Source organism: Eutrigla gurnardus (assembly GCF_963514095.1).
Source record: "Eutrigla gurnardus genome assembly, chromosome: 14".
Taxonomy (NCBI): domain Eukaryota; kingdom Metazoa; phylum Chordata; class Actinopteri; order Perciformes; family Triglidae; genus Eutrigla; species Eutrigla gurnardus.
Window position 1 is genome coordinate 6,910,094 of NC_139937.1, and position 20,503 is coordinate 6,930,596.

Sequence of the window (20,503 nt, forward strand, 5' to 3'; positions counted from 1 at the left end):
GTGTGTGTTTTCGTTGCATAATGCCACATGTTGTATTATCAGCAAAACTATGCACATGATAAATAGACTGAATGTACAGTGCTTTTCACCTGACTGCAGTGCAAATACTTCAATTTATGGCTTTTTGCTCTGTAATACTTTTAACAGTTGTGTTAAAAGTATTGAGAATATGATAAGTAAATAAGTGATATTGTATCTGAAGACTAAGTTATAACATTTAAAAATAATGCATTTGCCAAGAATAACATTTATAATCTTCAAATCTAGCATGCATTAATATGTTGTAGTGTTTGATCCACTTTTTCTTCCCAAAGTTCCACAAACTTAACCTAATTATTTATACTAACATTCTTCCACAGTGCTATGTTCTTATATAGATTTATATTTTCTATGACATACTGAGTTGGTGATTCATTGCATCTTTATTTTCTGCTTATGATACTAGAAGAGCCTTTTCCTCGGTGATGTAGTGGTCTATTGTCTATTTTGCAGCCTTAATCTCCAGCAGAGGGGGCCACTGTTTATACAACCATAGGGCCATTTCAGAGCAACAACAAGGCGCCGTGCGTGTCCATTTATGATGAGGTAAATATCCCAAACCGATGATGATGCGTTTAAGTGCGCCTTTTGTACCCGAAATCCAGGCAATTTATGGTCGAAGAAACCAAATAACTGCACATGAATACATTTGGGTGCTTGATGTTTGCAGGCGTGGCATTGGACTGTAGAAGAGAAGTGTCAGGTACATTACCGGTAGTTTTGTCACCTGTATAATTAATGATTGTAATGTGTATCCTTTTGCAGCTTCCAAGTGTCTTGACCTTAAACGTTAAGCCTCATGTCACCAAATACTCAACGTCTTTTTGTGCCGCGTTTGTCATTCCGCATTTCATCGCAATTAGCTTACTTTTGTAGAACAATTTACAAATTTCTAAATTTCCCACACCACCTGAAGCATCCACTCTGAACGCTCGCTGTGATTGACACTTTTTCGGGTTGCTTTGTGCGTGGATGTCGAGTGGCTAACTGCTGCAAACTGCTCTGAAAAGAAGAGAAAGCCAGATCCACGTCCGCAGATCAGCTCCCAGACCAATGTGCGATTGTAAAACAAGAAAAGAAAATAGTGCCAAGCAGCCACGTAACGAAAGGGGATATTTTAGCTTTGAGCTAGCCAGCGCTAGCTAGTCGAGCAGCGGTCAGTGAATGGCTACGCAGAGACCAGTCTTGACTCTCCCACGCAGGCAAGCAGTTTGTGTTTATTAACATTACCACCCGTCACTTCGCCGTTGAGAGATATCAGAACACGCGTTGCTAGCTGTACAGAAATGCACACGAGCTGACACCGCAGTTAACGGATATGATCGTCGGGCCTCATACGTTAAAGAGCCGAAGATCGCAATGTGGCCTACTAAAAAAAGATAACGCCTACATTGTTAATCACGCTGGTTGGTAGCTTTTAACGGTTACCGCTAATTTAGCCTGACGCCGACTGTTTGGGTTGTATGTGTTTTTAAAATACACGTCAAGTGAGCCGCCTGGGACACGGTTATGTCTCGGTGCGTTTGTGTGTGTGCGCCGGTAAACATAACTAAAAACGATGTGTTCCGTTAATTAGAAAAGACAGCTGAAATGCGTCTGCAGGTGGGATGACAGGCGGGCTGACATTATCAACCACTTTCAATCTAGATAGGCTACATATGTATACATATATAAGACATATAGTCTCTATAGTTACATTCTATCATTCTGGAGCTGTGCGAACTTCATTTTCACGGTTTTGAGCGTTTGTATGAGCTTCTGCTCCAGACGAGCAACACTATTTTAAATCTGTGTAACGCGTTTTGAGATGGAAAATTATTCGCATGTTTTACTTGAGTAAAATAAGCGGTAATGCAATGTGAACTCAAAAATACAAGTTAAACTTGAATGACTGCATGACAAATGTGACTAAACTATTATCAGCACAATGTTCCAAATGTGGACATATAATGATGTAGAATCACGCTTTCCTTGAGGGGTTTGCTCTTGTGCTTGAATATATTTTAACTGTTGTTTTTGCATGATATTATTGAATTATTATTTGTGATGTCTAAACTTGTGAGCAGCAAATGCTGTTGCTGCTATAGTTCATAAACTGTAGGACAGATTATTCTATGTCATAATTTATAAAATGCCTGTCTCAGGAAAACATCTGCTAAATCCTAAAAGGAATGGAGAAAATTACAATATTCATCTCAAAATTGTATTTACATTGAGTAAAGTCTAAAGGTTTTTGTGGGAAATGTTGGTGTGTGGCAAAGCAACGTATGTTGATCAAGCACAAATCTGTATGTCATCTGTAAATCATAATGCTGCGAGCTACTTAATAATAAGGTATAGCGTGTAGAGTATTCAGACCAGCATAATAATAGATGAGCCGGTTATAGGTATTGTGACGTGGTTGCTGTTGATGTTTTACATCCTGTGTCGCTGTTTAATCCACAGACTCCTGACATGGGGAGTAAAATGTCCTTCAGCAGAGGAAGCTGTGACCAAACTGCGGTGTCTGAGTTAACGTCTGTGACATCGCATCCTCGCAATTCAATTCATGCCCCTTCGGACTGCAAGCAGGTAGTTAATGAGAGAGGCAGAACATGTACGCTGTTTATAAATGTATACAGGTCAATTTCTAGATTAACCTGCAATTGGAATATTGATGCATCTCAGTATTAAAAACATTTCAAGCAGAGGTTACTCTGTAACGTTCTTGAATAATAGTGCATATTATATTTTGACTATTTAAGTGAATCACTGCGTTATGTTTATGTTGGTGCGACAGCATCCAATTGAAGGGAAGCAAATTCCTTAAGGCTGGAAATAAATGTACATTTAGATTTAATCATATAGTTTGATTTTATTAGTGCAGATATGTATTTTTCTAATTCTGCCTGCATTTTCATCAGCATGTGATCATCTACTGTACATCTGACTGTTTAAGGATTTAACCGCATACATACAGACATTAACACCACCGAACAAATAACAATGGCATTAACATTTGCGATGACACAATTGTATTTTTCTACTATTTAAAAAGAAAACAAAACCATTTATACATTTGTGTCAATTGGACTTTTTTCTTCCTCCCACAGCTACCTGAAGACAAAAGATGCATTGAGGAAGACCTGGACTCCAGGTGGGGAGAGGAAACGAAAGCAACAGAATTCACTCAACATGCATCCGAATCCCACTCATCGGGGCGTGCGGCGTCCGATGGCCGCGCTAACTCCGAAACAGTAGGCGGAATAAATAGTCAACACAGTGAGCCCATACCTTCACAGGACGGGATAGAAGCTAAGTCTCAAATGATATCTGCAAGTGTGTGCAGCTCTACAACAGACAGTCATGGGCAGCCTGTGGAGGCCCGCAAGAGACGCGGCCGCCCAGCCAAAGCAAAACCTTTGTTGACTGAAGACAAAAAAGATCCCGATTCGGCTGGTTTCGATGCAGTTCAGCATAAGGAGATCAGCACGACAATACCTTTGCCAAGAGACGGTCCCTTAATTAATATTTCACCTAAAAATGAGATGTCTGGTCCTCAGACTGTCTCTGATGGTAAAGTACAAGATGGCATGTCTTTGCTGCCTAAAAAAAAGAGAGGAAGACCTAAAAAAAACGACATTGCAGCTTTCAAAGCTGTGGTTACTAGTGCTCCTGCTTCTGCTGCTTCTGCTAATAATGTTAGCGGTCCTGCAGGGAGACTCAGGAGTAGAAGTGAACAACATCCTGGCCAGGATGGAAAGCCCGAATCTGATAGCAAGGTAGACGCCGAGCCGACTGAAGTGACGGCTGCAGAAAGTATTAATACGTTGAACTTTCAAGGTATTAAAAGAAGAAGTGCTAAACTGGCTGATCAGCAAGTTCCAGCTAAAGTGTGCAGGCTGGATGTTTCCCAGGTGGCCATGTCGCTGTTGAGCAACGACACAGGCAACAGGGAGAGAGCAGAGACAGATAAACAGGTGGGCCAAAATACTGACAAACAAGAGACTGATACAGATGGAAAGAGCTGTCAACTTTCCGCTCTTGAAGGACAAGAGCAGCAGACAGAAGAAAAGGAAGGCTCATTACTACAAAGTTCCCAGCCTGGAGTTATTCCTTCAGAGGGTTCCAACCGTCTAAACTCAGTAAGCCCTACGCAGAGCGATGACCCTAAAATGAATGGCAGCAATGAGTCCCAATCAAAAAGCAGTCTTGGATCCTCAGTCAATGCAAACTTGCAGAATTCAGAGCCTTCTAGCACAGATCTCATAACGTCCTCTGAACAACCACCTAAACCTGTTGGAGCCCTTCCTGCTGTGAAAGCTGAGAACATCGAGATAGAGCTGGATCATTTAGTTCCTGGGTCAGAATCGAATAGTCCTAAATCTTCACAATGCAATGCCAACACCACAGTTGAGGCTCCGAAGAGCATTTTCAGGCGCAAGAGAGGCGGCAAGAGGAGGAGGAGGATAAGTAATGTTGTGTTACAGAGCGAGCAGCTCGTAGAGGCTCCTCAAGCCAGTGACGACACTCAACTAAATACAGACTCTGGTGACTCAAATGTCCACTATGTTAAAAAGGGAGGGAAAACTCTGTTGAAATGTAGTTTCTGTGGTCATACGTTTAAATTTCACTCTCAGTTTATCATCCATCAACGCATTCACACAGGAGAACGTCCTTTCAAATGCCCCGAATGTGACAAAGGCTTTAGCAAAAATTCAAACTTAAATCTTCACCTCAAGACGCACAAAAAGAGCAAAATATATCAAAAATGCCCGTTTTGCAAGATCAAATTCTCTTGCTCGGAGTATGCCACTCATATGCGCATGCATGCACAAGTGCTGGACCAGGAATCTGAAATAAACAAATCTGAAATAAACAAATCTGACAAACGCAACCGAGGGGGCCATGAAAACAATGACGGACTTCAAAGACCCATTTCCAAGGAAAAGAGAGAAAAGAAAGTGTGCCAATACTGTGGTAAAACATTCCCTTTTCAGTCTGCCCTCATAAGACACGTGCGTGTCCACACGGGAGAGAAGCCTTATAAATGTGATATATGTGGCAAAGCGTTTGGTCAGGCCTATTTCCTCCGAGTTCACGAGCTGACACACTGGTCCGTGAAGCGTTACAACTGCACGCGCTGTGAAAAATCCTTCACTCATTATAGCAACGCAAAAAATCACACCTGCAGACCTTCAGGAAGAAGTGGCGACAGACAAGTAAAGCCGTCACTAACGTACACGTGCCACATCTGCAAGAACGTTTTTGACCATCTGCAGGAGTTCAACAGCCACATGAGAGCTCACACCGGTGCAAAGCTTTATCGCTGCTTGTATTGTGACAAGCTGTTCGGGGTGCTGTCTGAATTTAGCGCCCATCGCGGTCAGTGCCGAGGAGAGAGACACGCCTCCAGCTCTGCGGTAAAAGAGGAGGAGACGATGTCATTAATACAGTACACAGTGCCTGCACTAAGATGTTCAATGGGAAACTATTCAGCTTCTCCTCTCACAGGTGCGGATAGTGAAACACAGAAACAGACATCGCAGACCGGCCCCAAGAAGCACTTTACCAGCTTAAAGAAACCGTTCCAGTCAACAGTCATACCGTCTCACCATCTCTCACACTTCGTGTCAAAGTTAAACAAACTCGATAACCGTTCAGACCCCAAGAAATATTTATGCCCACGCTGTGGACGGCTGTTCAGACACATGGGCAGACTCCGAGCCCACATGCTCACCCATGCCCCGGGTCAAAGTTACACCTGCTCCTGTTGTGGCAAGACTCTAGAGAACTGGAAAAAACTGTGGCATCATCAGAGAATCCATCGACAGAGGCGCGGCCGCTTCACTTGTCCTCAGTGCGGGCAAGGTTTTCGGTTTGTGGAGCTGTACAAAAAACACATGAGCGAGCACCCAGAGTTCCAGTGGATCCAGGTCAGGCCCAAGAAAGTGTTTCTGCCTTATCAATGTGAGCAATGCAGGTGTAGCTTTAAAACTCTAGATCTGCTCTTCAGTCACCAGCTTTGCCATTCCTCAACCCCCAAGGACTCTGATTTTGATTTGTCTGTAGATGAACATACAGCACAGTCCAACAAGAAAATGTTTAGCCCTCTTACAAACCACCATGTAGAAACATTACATCCAGATCCTGAGGAAAACATCTCCCTTCCGGGCTCCATATACAGATGTCCAGATCCCGTGACTCAAGATTCGCCTCGAGCACCAATGGTTTCCTTTGTCCAAAGCGAGGGTGTTGATTTTGGTAAACCCTCTCAGAGTCGCAGCAGCACACATTCGATCCAAGATAAAGAAACGGCTCGTTACAGAATAAACGGAAATTCACCTGGAAAACCAATTACTCCGTTGAGAACTGTGAAAGGACACGGGAGCCAAAATGCCAGCATATCAAGTGAGGGCTCTGCAGATGGCGTTAAATGTGCCGTGTGTGGTGATGCATATCCTGTCATTTCAGACCTTTATCACCATTATTTGCAGCATGCTAGAGGCCAGCTGTAATGAACGGAATGGAGATGTGTTGCACTTCTGTGTTCATCATCATGTTTGCACGGGGGAGCCTGTATCCTAGATTAGAAAATGTAAAAACATTGTCATTTACACACCTGGGAAGGTTATGAGAACTGAAATGCGTCAAAAAGGATTTGGAAGATTTGTTTACAAGCATGTGTTCAACCCGTCATGCCTGACAGTTTACAGATTATAAAATGTACACACTGAATGTACAAGATATTGGGGACATTTTTCTGTAGTTCATCAAGCAGCTTCAGGTAGAAGCCACTAGCTTTTTGAAGTTTCTTTAATTACATTTCTGTTAATTAAAAAGAACAGATGAAATGAAGATGAACATGTCGGAAATAACCAAATATTTTGTACATTCAGTGCATTAATGCCTAGCTAGGATCAGCCCTGGGATAATATCAGCTATTCAATAATGATTTTAAAAAGATTGTGAATGGTTTAAAATTACTGAAATAACCATTTTGAGCCCTCATTTATCCTTTTGGCCCTGAAACGTTTTTTTTATATTTTATAACCCAAAAGTACCCTGCACTTCTCAGACGGGTGGACGTCATGGAGTAAATTTACGGATCCTTATGCTTTGACCTGATAAAGAATTTGTTTCATCTTTGTCTTGTAACACATTGCATTTTTCAGATTTCTGTCCCCTCACTTAGATTCATACAAATGCTTTATGACCACTGTGAATTTCATTTCAGATGCCATAATGTTTCAGAGGAAGTGATGTGTACTGTTTTTACATTTGCTTTCTTCTGGCCTCCAGCAAGGACACATATCAACATTTTGTATTTGCATTAAAAGTAAATACAAGCTTCACTTGTGCACGTTTGTCGAATAGTTTGCTCTATGGTGAACTTGTAATATTATGGCTGAATTCAAGTTTTCTAAAAAAAAAAAAACACTAATAAATACACATTCCACACTTGAAATACCAAGTGCAGCAGGAGTGTTGTTGAACATCAATTCTTTTCTTCTTTTTTTTTACTGCATTTCTTCATGCTTCAATGTCGGGCTTGATTTAGTTGAAATCATGAAGAACATTTGAAAAGATCTTTCCCAGATGGACGCACTGCTCTGTTGTACATGGTTGTATGCTGTTGTTTGTCTTAAAACCAATAAAGGCCATTTTTTCTATTTATATGTGATCATGTCTGTCATTTTGGGAATTTAATCATTTTTTAACTTTAATCTAAATTTAAGATAACCATTGGATCCCTTCAACCCATAATATTAGGTTCAGAAGAAGATTATAGCTGAAATATGCCTTTAATATTGTTTAATTGGTAACATGTGAATCACCATAATAAGTGGCAAATACAGTAGTTCACATTTATTACCTGTAGTCTTAAACATTTGTTTGATGTGGTAAAAAATCACTTAAAAGACCTGACATCATATTTTAATAGTCCAAAGTGATGAGTTTGTCTGCATGACCATTTTTTAACATGCTATCGATGTCAACACCAGGGAATCATGGAAAAACAAATATGGAAAATATGTTTTATTACAGATGTCTTCACAACGTGTACAAAGTGACGTGGGGTATTATTGTTGTCATTCTAAAGCCCATCGTTCATCCATGTAACTCATGGGACACGCGGTTCCTTTGGAGGATCATCCATTTAGTTGGAGGCCATGGTGTTGCGGATCCAGGAGTTGTAGTTGCAGACCTTGGCGTAGACTCCAGGCTTGTTCTTCTGGGCGCAGCCATAACCCCAGGACACCACACCCTGCAGCTGACCGTTGCACACCACGGGGCCACCGGAGTCACCCTGCAGGACACAGACAGAAAGGAGTGAGCACAGCTGTTCTGAACTTTGATGGGACCTGGAACAGTTATGGGGACTGAAGCTGGTACCTGGCAGGAGTCCATGCCTCCCTGGAGGAATCCAGCACAGAACATGTTGTGGGTGATCTGTCCAGGGTAGGCGGACCTGCAGCTGCTGTCGCTCAGGATGGGGACATCCAGGCACCTCAGACGATCAGGGTAGTCGTCTACAGAGGAGGAAAGACAATTCATGTAGATGTGAATACCGCAGCATGTACTAAACCATGTTCCTGATGTGACTGCAGTGTGTTACTGACTTCCAGAGCTGCTGGTGTTGCCCCATCCAGAGATCAGGCAGCGGGTGCCAGAGCTGGCACAGCTGGAGGGCAGGGACACGGTGCGGACGTAGCTGTTCAGGGTGGCGGGCTCGCTCAGCTTGATCAGCATGATGTCGTTGTCCATGTTGCGGCTGTTGTAGTGGGGGTGACGGATGACCTTAGCAGAGTTGATTAACTGCTCGGTGCCCTCATTGTAGGCAATGTTGTGCTCACCAAGACGCACCTGTACGCGGCTGCAGAGAGACAGGAGGGTTAAATTACATGGAAGTGATGTGACATTGCATCTGTCATGAGGCAAGATATCTGGTTTAATTGCATTTTGGAAGAAAATAATGTCAATTTTGTGCTTTTAGTATGAGTGTGAACCGTAAATGTGTAAAAGCAAAGTGTGTACGTACGACTTGTAGCAGTGAGCAGCAGACACCACCCAGGTGCTGGAGATCAGGGAGGCTCCACAGAAGTGGTAGCCAGAGTTCAGAGAGACCTGGTAGGGCACAGAGTTCTTTCTGCACTCGTAGCCTCCAACGATCTTGTCATCCTCAATGGGAGCAGCAACTGATGGAGAATTTAGCAGTTTATGTTTTGCAGGAAATCAATTTTCCAAGAAATCTTAAAGTAAATAACTCTTCAGTCCTGTTGCCACAAACTATTCCGAATGACTGAAAAGATGGCGTAAAGAGTAAAGTAAGTAAGACTAGTTTAGTCTTCATACTCACATGCCACTGCGCACAGAGCCAGAAGAATGAAAGCCTTCATGATGGAGTCCTTCTCAGCCTCGGTGTCTGCTCAGCCGCCCTGCAGACCCTTTTAAACCCACTCTGTCCCCCTGCTATCTGATTGGCCAAGGACACGCATTTACATTTTTTTAACCTTTATCTTTGGGTAACATGTGTGAAAACACATCTGGAAGACCAGAGCCAACATATTGATAATGTGTCCTTTGGTTCCACCTACACATTAACAAGCACGTGTTTATGCATTAAACTTTAATCAAAAGGGGCCTGATTTCATCTTTCTATCTAAAATATGTACTTCACTAACTTTTCTCTTTTGAAATTATTTGAAGTAAAAGAATGTTTAATTTTAAATGCCTCCTTCTTTCTCTGTGGTTTTCCTATATCATAATCAGGTGCAATAGATGCCCCTTAGGCATAGAGAAACAACGGCTTTCAAAGAAATGTACGTCTGCTGTCTGCATTATGTAATGGTATTATAGTATTTACCATGAATTCAAGTCAAGGGGTGACCTGGTTTAATATGCAGGAACCTTAGATAGTTCACAGCAGATTACATCATCAGAAATAACTTGAAGGCAGATTTACAGTGGAAGACACATTTGGGAGAATGATTCTGTTTTAGATGCTCAAAGTTGAGTTTATGAAAATCTTCTTTGATCAAATGGTCCTTCCACTTAAACTGAGTGGGTGAACAGTTGGAGTGACATCTATCACCCACTTCAGAAAGTAATGATCATGTACTAAAGCTCCCTGAATACATTACTTAATAGGTTCTATAGAATAGAATGGTAAAAAATACCAAACTTAATCTCAAATACACATCATTCTAAAATAGTTTGTTTACTTTTGTCAGTCTTTCATTGTAAAGTTTGTATCAGAAAACAAGGATTTGATTTAATTACATTCTGTTTTCCCCCTCTGAGGGTGAATGTGTCTGCCACACTTTGCAAGACAAGGAAATGTAGTGACCAACTATAATGTGGAATAAGAAACGGATCATATCAACATTCTAAGTGTTTGCCTTTTAAGATATTTATATTGAATATCTTTATGAAAACAGTGGTACAGATTCAGTGTTTCAAGGTATGCTCATCAACTATTTAATTATGCTGGAATTTATATTGGTCAAAATTAAAAAGATGATAAAATTAAAAGAGTAATCATAGAAAAACAGTTTTCTTTCAGTCATGTTTACATTTTTAAAAAGCCTCTTCTCTATGTTAGTGTTGTGTGTGTCTTATGTTAATATTGGCAATGAATAACATCCTAAACATCACTCTGATATTTAGACAGAATATTCTTTTAATCAAATTGAGTATTGTTATACCTGCTGTCAAAATGGAGATAATGCATTTGTATTATTATCACTTTTTTATATTCAATGATTTATTCACTTTGTTTGTCTCTTTATTTGAGACCCTTAGACATGTTTCATATTCAACTAAATTGATTATTGTGTTGAAAATGTCAATGTGTACTTAAGTACTGAAGCCAGAGGTGTCAAAAGGGCATACATTATAGTCAGATAGAAGTACCAATCCTTGTGTTCAAAAATACTTCTTTACTCAAGTAGGAGTGGAAAAGTACAGGCTCTGAAAAGGTCTCACAGTATAAAGTAAAAAGTCTGTTTTTTTTCAAGGCTAAATTAATCTCATGTCATATTTATCAGAAAACTGCATTAAAACCTGTTTTGAAAATGTAAGGAGTAGTACAAATATTTGTTTTAAAATGTAGGAAGTAACAGTAAAGGTTTGTCAGAAAAAAAATACTCAAGTAAAGTAAAAAATAGCTGGAATTTCTACTTAAATACGGTAGCAGAGTATTTGTACTTTGTTACTTCCCACCTCTACCTGTCTAAAGCTGAAACAGCAACCCCTACACCTACACTAATATATAGACCTGTCTGCATGACCATTTCTAAACATGCTATCGATGTCAACACCAGGGAATCATGGAAAAACAAATATTATGGAAAATGTGTTTTATTAAAGATATCTTCACAATGTGTACAAAGTGACGTGGGGTATTATTGTTGTCATTCTAAAGCCCATCGTTCATCCATGTAACTCATGGGACACGCGGTTCCTTTGGAGGATCATCCATTTAGTTGGAGGCCATGGTGCTGCGGATCCAGGAGTTGTAGTTGCAGACCTTGGCGTAGACTCCAGGCTTGTTCCTCTGGGCGCAACCATAACCCCAGGACACCACACCCTGCAGCTGACCGTTGCACACCACGGGGCCACCGGAGTCACCCTGCAGGACACAGACAGAAAGGAGTGAGCACAGCTGTTCTGAACTTTGATGGGTCCGGGAACAGTTATGGGGACTGAAGCTGGTACCTGGCAGGAGTCCATGCCTCCCTGGAGGTATCCAGCACAGAACATGTTGGAGGTGATCTGTCCAGGGTAGGCGGAGCTGCAGCTGCTGTCGCTCAGGATGGGGACATCCAGGCACCTCAGACTGTCAGGGTAGTAGTCTACAGAGGAGGAAAGACAATTCATGTAGATGTGAATACCCCAGCATGTACTAAACCATGTTCCTGATGTGACTGCAGTGTGTTACTGACTTCCAGAGCTGCTGGTGTTGCCCCATCCAGAGATCAGGCAGCGGGTGCCAGAGCTGGCACAGCTGGAGGGCAGGGACACGGTGCGGACGTAGCTGTTCAGGGTGGCGGGCTTGCTCAGCTTGATCAGCATGATGTCGTTGTCCAGGTTGCGGCTGCTGTAGCGGGGGTGACGGATGACCTTAGCAGAGTTGATGAACTGCTCGGTGCCCTCATTGACGGCAATGTTGTGCTCACCAAGACGCACCTGTACGCGGCTGCAGAGAGGCAGGAGGGTTAAATTACATGGAAGTGATGTGACATTGCACCTGTCATGAGGCAAGATATCTGGTTTAATTGCATTTTGGAAGAAAATAATGTCAATTTTGTGCTTTTAGTATGAGTGTGAACCGTAAATGTGTAAAAGCAAAAGTGTGTACGTACGACTTGTAGCAGTGAGCAGCAGACACCACCCAGGTGCTGGAGATCAGGGAGGCTCCACAGAAGTGGTAGCCAGAGTTCAGAGAGACCTGGTAGGGCACAGAGTTCTTTCTGCACTCGTAGCCTCCAACGATCTTGTCATCCTCAATGGGAGCAGCAACTGATGGAGAATTTAGCAGTTTATGTTTTGCAGGAAATCAATTTTCCAAGAAATCTTAAAGTAAATAACTCTTCAGTCCTGTTGCCACAAACTATTCCGAATGACTGAAAAGATGGCGTAAAGAGTAAAGTAAGTAAGACTAGTTTAGTCTTCATACTCACATGCCACTGCGCACAGAGCCAGAAGAATGAAAGCCTTCATGATGGAGTCCTTCTCAGCCTCGGTGTCTGCTCAGCCGCCCTGCAGACCCTTTTAAACCCTCTGTCCCCCTGTTATCTGATTGGCCAAGGACACGCATTTACATTTTTTTAACCTTTATCTTGCTGGGTAACATGTGTGAAAACACATCTGGAAGAAGAGAGCCAACATATTGATAATGTGTCCATTGGCTCCACCTACACATTAACAAGCACGTGTTTATGCATTAAACTTTAATCAAAAGGGGCCTGATTTCATCTTTCTATCTAAAATATGTACTTCACTAACTTTTCTCTTTTGATATTATTTAAAGTAAAAGAATGTTTAATTTTAAATGCCTCCTTCTTTCTCTGTGGTTTTCCTATATCATAATCAGGTGCAATAGATGCCCCTTAGGCATAGAGAAACAACGGCTTTCAAAGAAATGTACGTCTGCTGTCTGCATTATGTAATGGTATTATAGTATTTACCATGAATTCAAGTCAAGGGGTGACCTGGTTTAATATGCAGGAACCTTAGATAGTTCACAGCAGATTACATCATCAGAAATAACTTGAAGGCAGATTTACAGTGGAAGACACATTTGGGAGAATGATTCTGTTTTAGATGCTCAAAGTTGAGTTTATGAAAATCTTCTTTGATCAAATGGTCCTTCCACTTAAACTGAGTGGGTGAACAGTTGGAGTGACATCTATCACCCACTTCAGAAAGTAATGATCATGTACTAAAGCACCCTGAATACATTACTTAATAGGTTCTATAGAATAGAATGGTAAAAAATACCAAACTTAATCTCAAATACACATCATTCTAAAATAGTTTGTTTACTTTTGTCAGTCTTTCATTGTAAAGTTTGTATCAGAAAACAAGGATTTGATTTAATTACATTCTGTTTTCCCCCTCTGAGGGTGAATGTGTCTGCCACACTTTGCAAGACAAGGAAATGTAGTGACCAACTATAATGTGGAATAAGAAACGGATCATATCAACATTCTAAGTGTTTGCCTTTTAAGATATTTATATTGAATATCTTTATGAAAACAGTGGTACAGATTCAGTGTTTCAAGGTATGCTCATCAACTATTTAATTATGCTGGAATTTATATTGGTCCAAATTAAAAAGATGATAAAATTAAAAGAGTAATCATAGAAAAACAGTTTTCTTTTAGTCATGTTTACATTTTTAAAAAGCCTCTTCTCTATGTTAGTGTTGTGTGTGTCTTATGTTAATATTGGCAATGAATAACATCCTAAACATCACTCTGATATTTAGACAGAATATTCTTTTAATCAAATTGAGTATTGTTACCTGCTGTCAAAATGGAGATAATGCATTTGTATTATTATCACTTTTTTATATTCAATGATTTATTCACTTTGTTTGTCTCTTTATTTGAGACCCTTAGACATGTTTCATATTCAACTAAATTGATTATTGTGTTGAAAATGTCAATGTGTACTTAAGTACTGAAGCCAGAGGTGTCAAAAGGGCATACATTATAGTCAAATAGAAGTACAGATCCTTGTGTTCAAAAATACTTCTTTACTCAAGTAGGAGTGGAAAAGTACAGGCTCTGAAAAGGTCTCACAGTATAAAGTAAAAAGTCTGTTTTTTTTCAAGGCTAAATGAATCTCATGTCATATTTATCAGAAAACTGCATTAAAACCTGTTTTGAAAATGTAAGGAGTAGTACAAATATTTGTTTTAAAATGTAGGAAGTAACAGTAAAGGTTTGTCAGAAAAAAAATACTCAAGTAAAGTAAAAATAGCTGGAATTTCTACTTAAATACGGTAGCGGAGTATTTGTACTTTGTTACTTCCCACCTCTACCTGTCTAAAGCTGAAACAGCAACCCCTACACCTACACTAATATATAGACCTGTCTGTCTGCATGACCATTTCTAAACATGCTATCGATGTCTACACCAGGGAATCATGGAAAAACAAATATTATGGAAAATATGTTTTATTACAGATGTCTTCACAATGTGTACAAAGTGACGTGGGGTATTATTGTTGTCATTCTAAAGCCCATCGTTCATCCATGTAACTCATGGGACACGCGGTTCCTTTGGAGGATCATCCATTTAGTTGGAGGCCATGGTGTTGCGGATCCAGGAGTTGTAGTTGCAGACCTTGGCGTAGACTCCAGGCTGGTTCCTCTGGGCGCAACCATAACCCCAGGACACCACACCCTGCAGCTGACCGTTGCACACCACGGGGCCACCGGAGTCACCCTGCAGGACACAGACAGAAAGGAGTGAGCACAGCTGTTCTGAACTTTGATGGGTCCGGGAACAGTGATGGTGACTGAAGCTGGTACCTGGCAGGAGTCCTTGCCTCCCTCGAGGAATCCAGCACAGAACATGTTGGAGGTGATCTGTCCAGGGTAGGCGGACCTGCAGCTGCTGTCGCTCAGGATGGGGGCATCCAGGCACCTCAGACGATCAGGGTAGTAGTCTACAGAGGAGGAAAGACAATTCATGTAGATGTGAATACCCCAGCATGTACTAAACCATGTTCCTGATGTGACTGCAGTGTGTTACTGACTTCCAGAGCTGCTGGTGTTGCCCCATCCAGAGATCAGGCAGCGGGTGCCAGAGCTGGCACAGCTGGAGGGCAGGGACACGGTGCGGACGTAGCTGTTCAGGGTGGCGGGCTTGCTCAGCTTGATCAGCATGATGTCGTTGTCCAGGTTGCGGCTGCTGTAGCGGGGGTGACGGATGACCTTAGCAGAGTTGATGAACTGCTCGGTGCCCTCATTGACGGCAATGTTGTGCTCACCAAGACGCACCTGTACGCGGCTGCAGAGAGACAGGAGGGTTAAATTACATGGAAGTGATGTGACATTGCACCTGTCATGAGGCAAGATATCTGGTTTAATTGCATTTTGGAAGAAAATAATGTCAATTTTGTGCTTTTAGTATGAGTGTGAACCGTAAATGTGTAAAAGCAAAAGTGTGTACGTACGACTTGTAGCAGTGAGCAGCAGACACCACCCAGGTGCTGGAGATCAGGGAGGCTCCACAGAAGTGGTAGCCAGAGTTCAGAGAGACCTGGTAGGGCACAGAGTTCTTTCTGCACTCGTAGCCTCCAACGATCTTGTCATCCTCAATGGGAGCAGCAACTGATGGAGAATTTAGCAGTTTATGTTTTGCAGGAAATCAATTTTCCAAGAAATCTTAAAGTAAATAACTCTTCAGTCCTGTTGCCACAAACTATTCCGAATGACTGAAAAGATGGCGTAAAGAGTAAAGTAAGTAAGACTAGTTTAGTCTTCATACTCACATGCCACTGCGCACAGAGCCAGAAGAATGAAAGCCTTCATGATGGAGTCCTTCTCAGCCTCGGTGTCTGCTCAGCCGCCCTGCAGACCCTTTTAAACCCACTCTGTCCCCCTGCTATCTGATTGGCCAAGGACACGCATTTACATTTTTTTAACCTTTATCTTGCTGGGTAACGTGTGTGAAAACACATCTGGAAGAAGAGAGCCAACATATTGATAATGTGTCCATTGGCTCCACCTACACATTAACAAGCACGTGTTTATGCATTAAACTTTAATCAAAAGGGGCCTGATTTCATCTTTCTATCTAAAATATGTACTTCACTAACTTTTCTCTTTTGATATTATTTAAAGTAAAAGAATGTTTAATTTTAAATGTCTCCTTCTTTCTCTGCGGTTTTCCTATATCATAATCAGGTGCAATAGATGCCCCTTAGGCATAGAGAAACAACGGCTTTCAAAGAAATGTACGTCTGCTGTCTGCATTATGTAATGGTATTATAGTATTTACCATGAATTCAAGTCAAGGGGTGACCTGGTTTAATATGCAGGAACCTTAGATAGTTCACAGCAGATTACATCATCAGAAATAACTTGAAGGCAGATTTACAGTGGAAGACACATTTGGGAGAATGATTCTGTTTTAGATGCTCAAAGTTGAGTTTATGAAAATCTTCTTTGATCAAATGGTCCTTCCACTTAAACTGAGTGGGTGAACAGTTGGAGTGACATCTATCACCCACTTCAGAAAGTAATGATCATGTACTAAAGCTCCCTGAATACATTACTTAATAGGTTCTATAGAATAGAATGGTAAAAAATACCAAACTTAATCTCAAATACACATCATTCTAAAATAGTTTGTTTACTTTTGTCAGTCTTTCATTGTAAAGTTTGTATCAGAAAACAAGGATTTGATTTAATTACATTCTGTTTTCCCCCTCTGAGGGTGAATGTGTCTGCCACACTTTGCAAGACAAGGAAATGTAGTGACCAACTATAATGTGGAATAAGAAACGGATCATATCAACATTCTAAGTGTTTGCCTTTTAAGATATTTATATTGAATATCTTTATGAAAACAGTGGTACAGATTCAGTGTTAGACTTTCGAGGTATGCTCATCAACTATTTGATTATGCTGGAATTTATATTGGTCAAAATTAAAAAGATGATAAAATTAAAAGAGTAATCATAGAAAAACAGTTTTCTTTCAGTCATGTTTACATTTTTAAAAAGCCTCTTCTCTATGTTAGTGTTGTGTGTGTCTTATGTTAATATTGGCAATGAATAACATCCTAAACATCACTCTGATATTTAGACAGAATATTCTTTTAATCAAATTGAGTATTGTTATACCTGCTGTCAAAATGGAGATAATGCATTTGTATTATTATCACTTTTTTATATTCAATGATTTATTCACTTTGTTTGTCTCTTTATTTGAGACCCTTAGACATGTTTCATATTCAACTAAATTGATTATTGTGTTGAAAATGTCAATGTGTACTTAAGTACTGAAGCCAGAGGTGTCAAAAGGGCATACATTATAGTCAGATAGAAGTACCAATCCTTGTGTTCAAAAATACTTCTTTACTCAAGTAGGAGTGGAAAAGTACAGGCTCTGAAAAGGTCTCACAGTATAAAGTAAAAAGTCTGTTTTTTTTCAAGGCTAAATGAATCTCATGTCATATTTATCAGAAAACTGCATTAAAACCTGTTTTGAAAATGTAAGGAGTAGTACAAATATTTGTTTTAAAATGTAGGAAGTAACAGTAAAGGTTTGTCAGAAAAAAAATACTCAAGTAAAGTAAAAATAGCTGGAATTTCTACTTAAATACGGTAGCGGAGTATTTGTACTTTGTTACTTCCCACCTCTACCTGTCTAAAGCTGAAACAGCAACCCCTACACCTACACTAATATATAGACCTGTCTGTCTGCATGACCATTTCTAAACATGCTATCGATGTCAACACCAGGGAATCATGGAAAAACAAATATTATGGAAAATGTGTTTTATTAAAGATATCTTCACAATGTGTACAAAGTGACGTGGGGTATTATTGTTGTCATTCTAAAGCCCATCGTTCATCCATGTAACTCATGGGACACGCGGTTCCTTTGGAGGATCATCCATTTAGTTGGAGGCCATGGTGTTGCGGATCCAGGAGTTGTAGTTGCAGACCTTGGCGTAGACTCCAGGCTGGTTCCTCTGGGCGCAGCCATAACCCCAGGACACCACACCCTGCAGCTGACCGTTGCACACCACGGGGCCACCGGAGTCACCCTGCAGGACACAGACAGAAAGGAGTGAGCACAGCTGTTCTGAACTTTGATGGGTCCGGGAACAGTTATGGGGACTGAAGCTGGTACCTGGCAGGAGTCCTTGCCTCCCTCGAGGAATCCAGCACAGAACATGTTGGAGGTGATCTGTCCAGGGTAGGAGGACCTGCAGCTGCTGTCGCTCAGGATGGGGGCATCCAGGCACCTCAGACGATCAGGGTAGTAGTCTACAGAGGAGGAAAGACAATTCATGTAGATGTGAATACCCCGGCATGTACTAAACCATGTTCCTGATGTGACTGCAGTGTGTTACTGACTTCCAGAGCTGCTGGTGTTGCCCCATCCAGAGATCAGACAGCGGGTGCCAGAGCTGGCACAGCTGGAGGGCAGGGACACGGTGCGGACGTAGCTGTTCAGGGTGGCGGGCTTGCTCAGCTTGATCAGCATGATGTCGTTGTCCAGGTTGCGGCTGCTGTAGCGGGGGTGACGGATGACCTTAGCAGAGTTGATGAACTGCTCGGTGCCCTCATTGACGGCAATGTTGTGCTCACCAAGACGCACCTGTACGCGGCTGCAGAGAGGCAGGAGGGTTAAATTACATGGAAGTGATGTGACATTGCACCTGTCATGAGGCAAGATATCTGGTTTAATTGCATTTTGGAAGAAAATAATGTCAATTTTGTGCTTTCAGCTACAGCTTGTTCAGAACGCTGCTGCTAGAGTTCTTACAAAGACCAAAAAATGTGAGCACATTACACCAATTCTTAAATCCTTACATTGGCTCCCTGTATGTCAGAGGATTGATTTCAAAATCCTCCTGCTCACATCTAAATCACTACATGGTCTAGGACCGAAGTATATCACTGATATGCTCCCACTACATAAGACTTCTAGACCACTAAGATCTTCTGAGACCAATCTGTTAGTGATTCCCAGAGTAAACAACAATCACGGGAGAGCATCATTTAGTCACTATGCAAAAAATGGCTGGAATAAACTTCCTGAACTCTGACCACTTTTAAAACTAGACTGAAAACTTTTATGTTCACCATAGCTTTCTGCTAAATCTTTTAATGTCTGCACTGTTTTTAATTATTGCAAATATGTTTTTATTCTCTTTTCTTTCTGTAATGCATTTTTACATTTTTTATTATTTTCTTTTAATTCTTCTATTTTTTTTCCTTTTTCTTCTCACTTTGTTTTATGATGTGAAGCACTTTGAGTCTGCCTTGTGTATGAAATGTGCTATACAAATAAAGTTGCCTTGCCTTGCCTTGCCTTTCAGTATGAGTGTGAACCTAATATGTGTAAAAGCAAAGTGTGTACGTACGACTTGTAGCAGTGAGCAGCAGACACCACCCAGGTGCTGGAGATCAGGGAGGCTCCACAGAAGTGGTAGCCAGAGTTCAGAGAGACCTGGTAGGGCACAGAGTTCTTTCTGCACTCGTAGCCTCCAACGATCTTGTCATCCTCAATGGGAGCAGCAACTGTAGTGAACAAACAGTGTTATAACAATTGTAATAGATTTAAATCTCTCCTCTTGAAACCTTGAAAACAGAAATTCATCATCAGCACAAAAAATATATAGAAAAACGTACAGGCTGCAGCAAACAGCGCCAGAAGAATGAAGTACTTCATGATGCACCTACAAAGTCCACACACAACAGGAGCAGATGCAGAGGCTTTTTATACAAGCAGACCGCTCTTTATCTAACTCCCTCTCAAGGATTTTCCAAGCACTTTGCACAAGAGTAAAACATTATCCCACCTGGGAAACTGCAACATGGTCATAGACAAGAACACATGAATTTACACATACAGCTCTCAACTTTATTATATAGTAGTTTACAGTTGGGTTATTTTTAGGTTTTACTTTTTTTATATTTAATTATATGAAATGTAATCAATGCAGTGACATAAGACATACACATGTGATTTGAGGAAGTTTCACACTATGCAAATCTACAACTAGTGTATTGTCATTCATGATTAAAGTCACAAACTAAAAGTATTTACTATTGGTAAACTCCTGATAAATGCCAAGATACTTGTCTGAAAGACACTCAGTAAAATGTTATGCATCATAGGGGAAGTAAAGGCAAAATGCAGAGAATGTGATTTGATTGAGATTGGTTGCATTGAGTTCATAGTCATCATTTAAAGTCAATCAAACATTAATTTGAGATGAGACA

The 20,503-nt window shown here is 40.9% G+C and overlaps 5 protein-coding genes across 6 annotated transcripts; 1 reads left to right on the forward strand and 4 right to left on the reverse strand.

The window, feature by feature from the left end:
- The first annotated feature begins 980 nt into the window (after positions 1–980).
- Positions 981–7,466, forward strand: LOC311024495 (uncharacterized protein). 2 transcript variants are annotated; one of them, XM_084026923.1, is made up of 3 exons: positions 981–1,241; positions 2,485–2,610; positions 3,132–7,466. In XM_084026923.1, the coding sequence occupies exons 2-3, from the start codon at positions 2,494–2,496 to the stop codon at positions 6,534–6,536; spliced, it is 3,522 nt and encodes a 1,173-aa protein (XP_083883049.1). In that variant the 5' UTR covers positions 981–1,241; positions 2,485–2,493; the 3' UTR covers positions 6,537–7,466. The 2 variants fall into 2 exon arrangements, with proteins under 2 accessions (XP_083883049.1, XP_083883050.1); XM_084026924.1 differs by lacking the exon at positions 981–1,241 and having other exon boundaries at positions 2,429–2,610.
- A 688-nt stretch (positions 7,467–8,154) lies between these two features.
- LOC311024530 (trypsin-3-like) lies at positions 8,155–9,441 on the reverse strand. The gene is made up of 5 exons (XM_084026967.1): positions 9,380–9,441; positions 9,062–9,218; positions 8,643–8,896; positions 8,416–8,552; positions 8,155–8,329 (listed from the first exon to the last, which is right to left on the reverse strand). Exons 1-5 carry the CDS (start codon positions 9,417–9,419, stop codon positions 8,180–8,182), a joined length of 738 nt encoding a protein of 245 aa, XP_083883093.1. The 5' UTR covers positions 9,420–9,441; the 3' UTR covers positions 8,155–8,179.
- Positions 9,442–11,401: 1,960 nt separating this feature from the next.
- Positions 11,402–12,766, reverse strand: LOC311024529 (trypsin-3). Its single transcript, XM_084026966.1, has 5 exons — positions 12,705–12,766; positions 12,387–12,543; positions 11,967–12,220; positions 11,740–11,876; positions 11,402–11,653 (listed from the first exon to the last, which is right to left on the reverse strand). The coding sequence occupies exons 1-5, from the start codon at positions 12,742–12,744 to the stop codon at positions 11,504–11,506; spliced, it is 738 nt and encodes a 245-aa protein (XP_083883092.1). The 5' UTR covers positions 12,745–12,766; the 3' UTR covers positions 11,402–11,503.
- Positions 12,767–14,788: 2,022 nt separating this feature from the next.
- On the reverse strand, positions 14,789–16,088 carry LOC311024528 (trypsin-3-like). The gene is made up of 5 exons (XM_084026965.1): positions 16,031–16,088; positions 15,713–15,869; positions 15,293–15,546; positions 15,066–15,202; positions 14,789–14,979 (listed from the first exon to the last, which is right to left on the reverse strand). Exons 1-5 carry the CDS (start codon positions 16,068–16,070, stop codon positions 14,830–14,832), a joined length of 738 nt encoding a protein of 245 aa, XP_083883091.1. The 5' UTR covers positions 16,071–16,088; the 3' UTR covers positions 14,789–14,829.
- A 1,975-nt stretch (positions 16,089–18,063) lies between these two features.
- Positions 18,064–19,952, reverse strand: LOC311024138 (trypsin-3-like). Its single transcript, XM_084026418.1, has 5 exons — positions 19,910–19,952; positions 19,642–19,798; positions 18,629–18,882; positions 18,402–18,538; positions 18,064–18,315 (listed from the first exon to the last, which is right to left on the reverse strand). Exons 1-5 carry the CDS (start codon positions 19,947–19,949, stop codon positions 18,166–18,168), a joined length of 738 nt encoding a protein of 245 aa, XP_083882544.1. The 5' UTR covers positions 19,950–19,952; the 3' UTR covers positions 18,064–18,165.
- Between the last annotated feature and the right edge of the window lie 551 nt (positions 19,953–20,503).

Coding starts and splice junctions, on each gene's coding strand:
- LOC311024138 (XM_084026418.1), bottom strand. CDS start 19,949: ATGAAGTACTTCATTCTTCTGGCGCTGTTTGCTGCAGCCT. Junction 18,883..19,641: donor GCTGCTCACTGCTACAAGTC/GTACGTACACAC, acceptor GCCTCTCTGCAG/CCGCGTACAGGTGCGTCTTG. Junction 18,539..18,628: donor CAACACCAGCAGCTCTGGAA/GTCAGTAACACA, acceptor CCTCCTCTGTAG/ACTACTACCCTGATCGTCTG.
- LOC311024530 (XM_084026967.1), bottom strand. CDS start 9,419: ATGAAGGCTTTCATTCTTCTGGCTCTGTGCGCAGTGGCAT. Junction 9,219..9,379: donor GGCTCTGTGCGCAGTGGCAT/GTGAGTATGAAG, acceptor ATTCTCCATCAG/TTGCTGCTCCCATTGAGGAT. Junction 8,897..9,061: donor GCTGCTCACTGCTACAAGTC/GTACGTACACAC, acceptor GTCTCTCTGCAG/CCGCGTACAGGTGCGTCTTG.
- LOC311024495 (XM_084026923.1), top strand. CDS start 2,494: ATGGGGAGTAAAATGTCCTTCAGCAGAGGAAGCTGTGACCAAACTGCG. Junction 2,611..3,131: donor CCCCTTCGGACTGCAAGCAG/GTAGTTAATGAG, acceptor TTCCTCCCACAG/CTACCTGAAGACAAAAGATG.
- LOC311024529 (XM_084026966.1), bottom strand. CDS start 12,744: ATGAAGGCTTTCATTCTTCTGGCTCTGTGCGCAGTGGCAT. Junction 12,221..12,386: donor GCTGCTCACTGCTACAAGTC/GTACGTACACAC, acceptor GCCTCTCTGCAG/CCGCGTACAGGTGCGTCTTG. Junction 11,654..11,739: donor GAGGCATGGACTCCTGCCAG/GTACCAGCTTCA, acceptor TGTGTCCTGCAG/GGTGACTCCGGTGGCCCCGT.
- LOC311024528 (XM_084026965.1), bottom strand. CDS start 16,070: ATGAAGGCTTTCATTCTTCTGGCTCTGTGCGCAGTGGCAT. Junction 15,870..16,030: donor GGCTCTGTGCGCAGTGGCAT/GTGAGTATGAAG, acceptor ATTCTCCATCAG/TTGCTGCTCCCATTGAGGAT. Junction 14,980..15,065: donor GAGGCAAGGACTCCTGCCAG/GTACCAGCTTCA, acceptor TGTGTCCTGCAG/GGTGACTCCGGTGGCCCCGT.